The sequence below is a fragment of the Microtus oregoni genome, unplaced genomic scaffold (genome assembly GCF_018167655.1).
Source record: "Microtus oregoni isolate MIOR12 unplaced genomic scaffold, Mior012 000028F_ref0000031, whole genome shotgun sequence".
Lineage (NCBI taxonomy): Eukaryota > Metazoa > Chordata > Mammalia > Rodentia > Cricetidae > Microtus > Microtus oregoni.
The window spans coordinates 16,115,784-16,125,828 of record NW_024543087.1 but is presented as its reverse complement, the minus strand read 5'-3'; the positions used below and the strand labels follow the sequence as shown (position 1 = coordinate 16,125,828).

At 53.7% G+C, this 10,045-nt stretch overlaps 2 protein-coding genes across 3 annotated transcripts; one reads left to right on the top strand and one right to left on the bottom strand.

Moving 5' to 3' along the window:
- The first annotated feature begins 185 nt into the window (after nt 1–185).
- Nucleotides 186–5,267, top strand: Ifrd2 (interferon related developmental regulator 2). The gene is made up of 12 exons (XM_041677230.1): nt 186–457; nt 2,185–2,304; nt 2,392–2,476; nt 2,601–2,725; nt 2,808–2,965; nt 3,109–3,159; nt 3,248–3,426; nt 3,511–3,616; nt 3,887–4,024; nt 4,281–4,409; nt 4,484–4,579; nt 4,704–5,267. The coding sequence occupies exons 1-12, from the start codon at nt 400–402 to the stop codon at nt 4,782–4,784; spliced, it is 1,326 nt and encodes a 441-aa protein (XP_041533164.1). The 5' UTR covers nt 186–399; the 3' UTR covers nt 4,785–5,267.
- Nucleotides 5,268–5,389: 122 nt separating this feature from the next.
- Lsmem2 (leucine rich single-pass membrane protein 2) lies at nt 5,390–10,018 on the bottom strand. Of its 2 annotated transcripts, XM_041677353.1 has the most exons (4): nt 9,485–10,018; nt 6,312–6,422; nt 6,055–6,240; nt 5,390–5,902 (listed from the first exon to the last, which is right to left on the bottom strand). In XM_041677353.1, exons 1-4 carry the CDS (start codon nt 9,504–9,506, stop codon nt 5,769–5,771), a joined length of 453 nt encoding a protein of 150 aa, XP_041533287.1. In that variant the 5' UTR covers nt 9,507–10,018; the 3' UTR covers nt 5,390–5,768. The 2 variants fall into 2 exon arrangements, with proteins under 2 accessions (XP_041533287.1, XP_041533286.1); XM_041677352.1 differs by having other exon boundaries at nt 5,780–6,240.
- Between the last annotated feature and the right edge of the window lie 27 nt (nt 10,019–10,045).

Below are 10,045 nucleotides of genomic sequence, written 5' to 3'. Positions count from 1 at the left end.
GGGAGGAGGAGGGGCAAAGGGGGTACGCAGGGCATTGTGGGTACATAGTTTAGCTGGAGCGGCGTCGGCGGGTGTGCCTCCAGAATGGACTACCATTCCCGTCGTGCACTGCGCTCAACTCGGGCCGCCCTAATCTGTGTTCGCAGATGCCTGGGGATAGTAGTTTCGGCCGCGTGGATGTGGCTCTGAACGGGGTGGCGGGGAACTCACCTTCCCAGCGACCCGTTTGACAGGGCGGGGCGCCTCACGAAGATGGTGGCGCGCGCGGCGTGTGGCTCCTGTCGTCTTCCCCAATCTCAACTCGGTGCACCGGCCAGCGTTTCGCTGGTTTGGAGTCCCCGCCCTCCGGGTCCCTGACCCCGCGCCCCCTTACCGTGTCCCTGACTCCTAGTTCCAGGAATGCCTCGTGCTCGTAAGGGCAATGCGCTCCGCAAGGGCGGTCAGCGCCGTGGAGGAGGTGAGTCCGGGGGCTCCTGTAGAATGGTTCAGTAGTGAGTGGGAGGTGTTTCGTGGTTCCCCTTGGATGTCACCGAGGGTCTTGGGTTGGCGAATCTTGCGGGATCAGACCAGTGCAACCTCCCGGAATTCTGCTAAGGCTCGCACGTGCCCCAGCAGGCATTGGCCACGTGTGCACCCGACTTGAGCTCATTGCCAGCTGTTTTTCGAAATCCCGCGCCCGCAGCGGTGATTTGGCCAACATTTAAGGACCAAGATTTTCCCATCGCTGCTGGGGGGTGAACAATCACTCTAGACAAAAGCCCCTTTGCCAAATACTAGTGCATTTGGTAGACTGCGCAGGGAAGTTAGTGGAGAGGCCTCGTCTGTTCCGTAAGCCGGTGAAGTGTGATTGGGAAAGTACAGAACTGAGGCCTTAGCACTTGGGCTGGAGACTCGGTGGACGTCCAAGAGCATGAGTCCATCTTGAGACTCCTTATCAGCCTCAACCAGAAGCATGTCCTGTTGCGGTAAACACGTTAATTCTGCTGAGATAGAGTGCATGCCAAGCACAGTTTTGATCCGACTGCCACCCTAATGCTGCTTGGGTAGGTAATGCGGCTTGTCATTAGTAGGGTTACAAGGACTAGTACTGCAACCAGTTACTGAGTGGTTTCTGATGGAATCATGGGGAGGCCCCGTGAGAGGAGCTCCTGGGTGAGACCTGAGAAGGAAAAGCGCCCCAGGCAAAGAGCCTGTTGTGCAAAGGCCTGGCAACCAAAGGACCACAGTACAGCGAAGCAAATAAGGAAGTCTGGGCTGTTTTGATAAGTGACAGTAAGAGTAAAGGTGAACAGAAGCCAAGGTGTGGGCTCAGCTTCTTCCTTGAGGCAAGTAATGTTAATAGTCCCTAAGCAGTAGGGACTGCCACCAGATCAGAACCTGTCCAGGACTCTGCTGCAGCAAGTAGCTCTGCCTCAAAGCCAGTCCTTGGCCCTGGAGAGAACTCAAACACAGGAATGTACCTGCCCACTGACACTTTGGGAGTCCCCTATATTCTTTTTCAATGCTCAGTCAAGAGCTTCTTCTGGTCTTTCACTGCTAGGAGGAGCCATTATATCTATATCTAAAGTTCATGGTCCGGAATGGACCAAAGGAAACTCAGGAACACTGAGCGCTCAGCACACGCACTGGGACCTGGGCTTCTGCTCCCAGAGTTGATAGGTAACTTAGTGAGTGTGGTGGCCTGTAGCAGCACCCTTACAAGTCAGTTGTTCAAAACTGGGCACTGGTCAAACTATAGCTCTGCCAAGATTGGGGTGGGACAGGGGATGCTAGGGTATAGCCCAATGGAGAGCATAAGACCCTTGGGTCTGTGTACTACTGTACCCTGAGCCCTAACTTTTACTTGTTCACTTTTGAACATAATTGAAACCGGGCCACAGGCCTATGTGGGACTCATCCAGTCCCTTCTGTCACTGTGTGGTTCCTACTATCCTTAAAGCAGCTGTACCCTCCAGGGGTCCCCGCTCACCAAGTCTGGCAAGTTGTCCCTGGGTAGGCCTAGCACCTACCAGCAAGACCTCCTCCCCTTTTTTCTCGCTTCCGAATTCAAGTCCCTCTGCTGCTTAACCTGGCCTTGGTTTGCTCATCTCTACAATGGGATAGCATTCATGAAGTTACACGAGGTACCCTGAGTCAGCCCTCATCCATGCACGCTGGTCGGATAGCAAGTTTCATGTTCCCCAGGTGCCAGGAGCAGTACCCAAGCCGACTCAGGTTCCAGCGAGGATGAAGCAGCCAGTGAGGCCCGGAGTACCACCAGTGAATGTCCCAGCCTGCTCAGTACCACTGCAGAGGACTGCCTGGGTGAGAGCGGGTTGAAGTGTGACAGGGACGCAACGAGGGCTCCACTGGGCAAGGACAGGATTCAGTGGTGCCCGGCTGACTTTGCAGGTGGGGAGGCTGTGGATGAGCAGAGCCAGCAGGACAACCTGGAGGAGAAGCTGAAGGACTCGGTGGACTGCCTCACTGACAAGAGGTACCTCTGGCTGCTGGCCAGCTTCTGCGCAGGGCCTTTGACACGCTTCTGCACGCTCAGCCTTTGCCAGGTGGAACCAAGGGAGCCATCACCCATGTGAACCCTTTCTCTATCTCCCTCCCAGTGCCAAGACCCGGCAAGGAGCTCTGGAGAACCTGCGCCTGGCCCTGGCCTCCCACCTGCTTCCTGACTTCTTGCTGGAGCGCAGCCTCACGCTGGCGGATGCCCTGGAAAAGTGCCTTAAGAAAGGTCAAGTCCTGGGCGCTTGGGGAACCCTAGCTAGGCAGGTGTTGAGGCTTGCTGCATGCGCTAACTGGAAAGCATCCTGTAGGAAAGGGTGAAGAACAGGCCCTGGCTGCTGCGGTGCTAGGCCTGCTCTGTGTGCAGCTGGGCCCTGGACCCAAGGGCGAGGAGCTGTTCCATAGCCTGCGGCCGCTGCTAATCTCAGTGCTCAGTGACAGTACTGCAAGCCCCGCTGCCCGACTCCATGTGAGTATGTCCATGCCCCATGGACCCTCATCCCAGAGCAGGATGTCGGGGTCTACCTTAATCCCGGCCCTAAAGAGGGTGAGCCTCGTGTAATGTTCCTATTGTTGAGCCATGGTAGCCTAGCTTTGTCCTCTTCCCAACAGTGCGCTTCTGCTCTTGGCTTGGGCTGTTATGTGGCTGCCACCGATGTCCAGGTAAGTGGACTTTGGGCATGGGTTATGGTGTAGTGGCTGGACTCAGTGGCTCTGTCTGTGAACCTCCTTTGTCTCCCTGTGCTCCTAGGACCTGGTCTCTTGCTTGGCTTGCTTGGAAGGTATTTTCAGCTGGTCCTGTGGCCCTAGTGGCTCCCCTGCTGCTCTGGTCCCTGCCAGCCTACATGGCCTGCTCTGTGCTGCCCTGCAGGCCTGGGCATTGCTGCTCACCATCTGTCCTAGTACCCACATCAACCACATCCTCGACAGGTAGGAACAGCTGCCTACTGGGAGTGGGGGGATTGCGAAGGGACCCTCAACCCCTACCCGGAACTTAGCTCACTGTTTCCTTAGGCAGCTGCCCCAGCTGCCGCAGCTCTTGTCCAGCGAGAGTGTGAACCTGCGGATTGCTGCTGGTGAAGCCATCGCTCTGCTCTTTGAGCTTGCCCGGGACCTTGAGGTGCGAGGGAAGTACCTGCTGGCATCGCGCACGCACGCACACACACACACACACGCACACACAAATCTTCAGTCTTGGGTCATTTTGTAGGGGAGGTGACCCCAACACCTAACATGCTAGGTGCTCTAGTGGGGATTCTGAGCAGAGTTGAACTGCTGGGGAGAGGCCAAGGAGGGCTTTAGAGAAGAGGAGCCAGGCAGAGGAGAGCAGCACCATGCCCAGTTCCAGAAGAATTCAAGCTTCTACCAGCACCTCATTGTTCCCACACAGGAGGACTTTGTTTATGAGGACATGGAGGCGCTCTGTGGTTCCCTGCGTACTCTAGCCACTGACAGCAATAAGTACCGTGCCAAGATTGACCGCCGACGCCAGCGCTCCATTTTCCGAGCTGTGCTGCACTTCGTTGAGGTGTGTGTGAGAACATGAGTATTCCTTAAAAAAGTGTCCCCAAGGGTTGGGTGTGGTGGTCCACACCTATAATCCGCCCCCCACCACACACACACACACACACACACACACACACACTCTTACCGGCAGAGGCATGGTGAATTCCAGGACAGCTAGGGCTATGTAGGCCCTGTCTCAACACTCCCTGCAACACACGAGTACACAAGAGTGCTCCCAGGCATGCTAGCCAGTCCTGTCATGGGCCTTGTACCTACAGGGTGGTGACTGTGAGGAGGAGACAATCCGCTTTGGACTGGAAGTGCTCTGCATAGACACCTGGGCTCGCCACCGCATCTACACAGCCTTCAAGGATGTGCTGGGCTCGGGCATGCACTATCACCTCCAGGTGAGGGGCTGTACGGGGAGGTCCGCCTAGCTTGACTGTTTCAGAATGTCTTTAGTTAATTGCCTTGTCTTCAGAACAACGAGCTTCTCCGCGACATCTTTGGCCTGGGCCCTGTGCTGGTGCTGGATGCCGCTGCCCTGAAGGCCTGCAAGATTTCACGTTTTGAAAAGGTTTGCATCTTGGCACCTTTATCTTGCCTCCTGTTCCCTGGAGGCCTCGAGCTGTGAGCTGGCTACGGGAGGAGCCCGAACTTTCCTTCTCTGTTCACCAGGCTCCTTTCTTTGCCTCCCTCAGCACCTGTACAATGCTGCAGCCTTCAAAGCCCGGACCAAGGCCCGGAGTCGTGCGAGGGACAAGCGGGCAGACGTCTTATGAAGCAGACTGGCCAGTGAGAAGGCTACCCATACCCTTACCATATTTTTAACAGAAGACAGAGCAAGAACTGGTCCCCACCAATGATTGTCACTTTATTATTATTTTTTTTAATGATGAAACCAAAAGTAGACAAATATGGGAGGCCAAGGGCTCAGGATACTCAAGACTCCGCCTCTGTGTCTGCACTCAGCCCTGGGGATCAGGACACTCAAGACTCTGGCCTCTGTATCTGCACTCAGCCCTGGGGCTATGGCCTCATCCTGTCCTGTCTCAGGTGAAACCAAATGTGCACCAGTCCCAGAGCTGAGGGGCAGGTGAGAAAGGACTGACCCTTTCATTTTTTAAACCTTTTCCCCTGGAGCCACTTCCTTTGGGGTCTGGCTCCTGTCCACAGTGGCATAAGGTAGGCAAAGCTACCTAGAATGAATGTGTGTGCTGATTTTTAAAAATGACAGAGTATTAAACCATACTTGTTCCCTGTGACCTTTATCCTGAGTCCTTTGCTGGCCTTCCCCCTCCTCTCCCACCCTAGGCTTGGCCCCAGCTAGATCTCTATTTCATCTTTGCCCTCCAAGGCAGTCTGCCTGCATGGTCCCCACCCCCAACTCAGCCTAGCCTGTCTGAGAACTGAGACTGGACCCCCCACTAGGAGGCCTGGCAGAGTGGGTGGCCAAGCAGGACAGCTATTTCTAGACTTCTGAATCTGCTATCTGGGGGTGGCCAAAGGGTGCTGACAGGCCATAGGAGGAGCCAGGAGGCGGCTGGTGCCCCATCCTCTGACCTTTGGCTATCCAAAGGAGAGCCTTGGCACCAGAAGGCTTGATCAGGCCTAACCTGAAGAGGTCAAGACAGACGGAAGCTCTTGAGTCATGTCAGGCTCTTGTACAGAAATCTCACTAAGGAAGTAGTGTAGATGTCGCTAGCCATCAGTGGGAGAACAGACCTGCCAAAGTTCCCTTTATCTCCCCCTCATACAATGGCATCTCAGCTGGGTGCCCGAGCTTCGCTGGAGTTGAGCCTCCTTAGCTGACTGAGGCTAGCCAGGCGCAATTTGAGCAGCGACTCCTCTTGTGTGCGCAGTGTGTGTGCCAAGACCCTCAGGGATTCGCTCTGCAGCACTGGGGATGGGAAGACATTTGTGGGACCTTGTCAGGCTTGCCATTCCAAATCTCCAACCAGCCCAGCATCAGGGGTTGCCCACTGACCCCTGCCCCACCCTTTATTGCTGCATTTGCAGGTGCCCTGGGTTTCCAGCCCTGCTTGTCCCTACCACTTAGGTAGACAGCCAGGATGGCTAATGCCAGGCAGGTGAATACTAGCAGTGCCAATAGCAGTAGGAACCCCCCACGGCCACACATGGGGCTGCAATCAGCTTGGGTACACATTGATGACGGCAAGACACCCAGAAGCTCTTCCCACGTTTGTGTCTCTTCAACCAGATAGGGCTGGAGTGAACCTGCAGGGAAGATGGTTTATCAGGAAGGTGGTACCCAGAGCATCCATCCCCCCCCACCTTTGCATCCTTACCTCCACTGTGTAGGTCACTGATGGACTCCACTCGGTGCAGACATACCTCCTGCACATGGTTAGGAGCCAGTGTTCCCCTGCTCCTCTGGTTCTGCATTGGCAACACAGTGTCTGTAGGGGGCAGTGGGACTGATTTGAGCAAGCCAGTCACTCCTTACCGTATAGGTAAACTCAGGCTGCAGGGACTTGGGACATATGGAAACTACACCAGTGGCCTTTGGTTCCAAATTCCCTACAAGTTCAGGAAGGACTCAGTTTTGATGTAGGGTTCCAAAGGCCTAGTCCATGTATAGGGGTCTTGACATGTTCCCATGTTCACGGTCAGGCATTCCTCCGCCTGTTCACTACCAGCAAATAGTTCACCAACCTAAGCCCACAGCAACAGCGAGTTTGCCATCGGTGCTGACCTGATGACAGGGCACCTACTCCTAGGCAAAGCAACTGCCTTCCTGACCAGACAGTGGTTCGGCTGCTCTTCCTGGAGCCCTGCTGTTTTCACTCAACAGCACTGCGGGAGCCCCCATTTTTTCTTATCAGTTTCATATAAATCTGAGGACTCCTTCCAGCCTCCCTCTGAGGTTATCTGGGCATTTAGGTTGTTTCCAATTCCCTTTGGAAATTAACCCCCAGGACTTCAATGATTAAATATGAAGATTTTCCCCACTTTCCTGAAAGTCATTGAGGACAATTCTCAGAAGTGGAGTCACTGGGCCTGAGGACAGACTGTAAAGCTGTCGTTAGCCTGTCTTCTGAAATCTGGTCCAGAGCCCAGCAGTACAGCATCACCACTAGGCATCCCGCTGGGGGGGAAATGGATGCGTGTGCACGTGGAAGCCAGAGGTCTCAGACCTGGCATAGGAACTCAACAGGCCAGGCTCACTAACTGCAGACCCCCCCCCCCCCCCGCCCCGCTTCTGTCTCCACCTCGCCAGAGCTGAGATGACCTACAGTCTGCCTTTTGCTGACTTTTGCTTGTGAGCACGTCATGGGCTCCCGAGAAATGAACTCAGGTAGGTCCTCCGTGCTTGCAAGTTTTTTCTGAGTTAGACCAGACTCTGGATGTGCAGACCTTGACATATTTGCTAACTTGAGAGATGAGAAACAGCTTGCCTTTGCCTAGGGGTCCTGAATAATGAGTGTCAATTACCCTTCCACAGGTTCTGTGCATCTAGTCACTGACTCTATGGTTCCCTAATGGTTTTATTCAGATTTTGTTTTTGAGATAGTGTCTCACTATGTGACCTTTGCTGGCTTGGAACTCATCAAGTAGCCTATGGTAGGATGGGCTTACTCTCAAAATTCTCTTGCCTCGCCGGGCGGTGGTGGCGCACGCCTTTAATCCCAGCACTCGGGAGGCAGAGGCAGGCGGATCTCTGTGAGTTCGAGACCAGCCTGGTCTACAGAGCTAGTTCCAGGACAGGCTCCAAAGCCACAGAGAAACCCTGTCTCAAAAAAACCAAAAAAAAAAAAAAAAAATTCTCTTGCCTCAGCCTACCCATTATTGGTATTTCATGTGTGTATCACTATACCGGCTTTGTGTTGTGTTAGTGGTGTGTGTGTAGTGGATACCCACGTGTGTTTAGACCCTTGTGCAGACGTGTAGAGAGCAGAGGAGGACCTTGGGTGTCCTTGTCTATTCTCTGCCTTATTCCTTTGAGGCAGGGTCTCTTCATGAGGCTGGAGATCAGGTTTTGCTTTTTTGATTAGGGAAGCTGACAACCAGGAAGCCCCAGCGATCCTCCACTTCCCAGTATACACAGCACTGGAGTTATAAGGTACACAAGACCACACCTAGCTTGTTATGTGGGTGGGTACTGAGATCTGAACTCTTGTTTTTTGGTTTTGGTTTTTAAAGACAGGTTTCTCCATCTCACTCTGTAAACCAGGCTGGCCTCGAACTCGCAGAGATCCTCCTGCCTCTACCTACTGAGTGCTGTGATTAAAGGGAAGGCGTGAGCCACCACAAACTCCAATCTTCAAGGTTATGCAGCAAATGTTTTTAATCACAGCAAATGTTTCTAATCTCTTCCTCCTTCCCCTTTTGTTTGAGATGGGCTCAGAAAGTTCCCAGACTGGTCTTGAGTTCCTGGTTAACTCAAGTTATCTCTCTACTCCAGCCTTCCAGTTACTATCAAAATATTTATAATTTCTAAGTAACTATAACTACACTTTCTCCTGGTGTTATGTGACTGGATATTCATTATTTTGAAACAGGGTGTCACTATGTAGCACTGGCTAGCCTAGAACTCGTTATGTAGAGCAGGCTGGCCTTGAACTCAGAGGTCCTCCTGCCTCTGCCTCCCAAGTGTGCACCACCAATGCCTTCGATTGGGTTTGGTTTGGTTTTAGTTCTTCTGCTCCACCAGAACTTCGGATGCTGCGGGGGCGGGGGGGGCGCTAGGTAACAGTGTGGCAGGACACTGGGTAAGGGAAATTTGGGCCCGCTAATGTGCTTGAAGCTGCCCCTTGACATGCTCACAAGCAACTCAAACAAAAACAGGTGCTCTCGGTCCCTAGGCCTGGCTGATGGACTCAGGTCACATTAAGCCCCCCCCCTTGGCACTTTATATTTGAGCATATTGTATTGCTACAGAAAAAAAAAAAATACATGGTAGATGTTACAATTAAATCATCCCCCCTTAGAAGAGGGCAGGCCCTTTCTCTGCAGTATAAAGTATGGAGGACCACAGATGGCTTAGCAGGTAAAGGCACTTGACTGGCAGAGTGTCAGTCTCGACTAGGCTGAGACGCTCCAGTTTAGGGTATTTAAACCCAAGGTAGGGCAGACCGGAGGCCTGGCAACTTCCCAGTCCCTGGGCCAGATGTTGAAATGCTTCCTGGAACCACTTTGCACCCCAGTTCCTGCTTCTTTTGCTGAAGGAAGAGCTGAACTGCTTGGCAGCTCCCCAGATGCCCACACCCACTTGGATAAAGCCTATAGTACCCATTCTGAAGTGGAGAGCTGCAAATCCCTCCCCACGGCCCATAGCAGGGGAAACTGAGTCAGGACCTGAGAAAGGGAGGAGCTCTAAGTATGACGGATCCATTCTTCATCAATGCAAAGGGGTAGGTCCCTAGAACAGGGTGTGGAAAAACTACTCAAGGCAATGAGGGCTTCTCCATAAGGTACTGGGTCCAAAGCCCTGCCCTCCCTCATGGCTACCCTCTCCTACCTTCTTGGGTCTCCTCAGGCATGGCGTTGATAGGTAGTCAGGGGCCCGATGAGAGTGCCCAGTAGCAGAACTGGACAAAGACAGCAGTGGCTCCTTTGGGATCCTGGGAAAGGCCGCCCGGCCTCCCAATTTGGTCTTAAAATAGGCCTGAGCTCACTTCCCTGGGCTATATTTAGAGGGGGCATCTCTGAGCCATGAAAAGGGGCAGAGTGACCCAGATGGGTCGGCCTAGACTACCTGCTTGGGGATGGGGCTCAGCCAGGAGCAAGCGTCAGCTAGCACACGGACCCAGGGAACTGAAGGCCATACCAACTCTATACGCACATAGGCTTTGGGGCTTTCATCCAGAAGGCCAGCATGCAGCATGTGCCATGTAGCTCTGAGGAAAGAAACCCTGCACGTCTCCACTCAGCCGTCCCTCCCACAGCCCAGCCATCTCCTTCCAGCACCCACCCGTGTGACCAGCTAGGACCAGCTAGTGGGGGTGGTGGACAATGACGCACAATGCCATAGGGATCCAGCAGCCCCACGAGTGAGCGCCCATGCTGACCAGTGGACAGA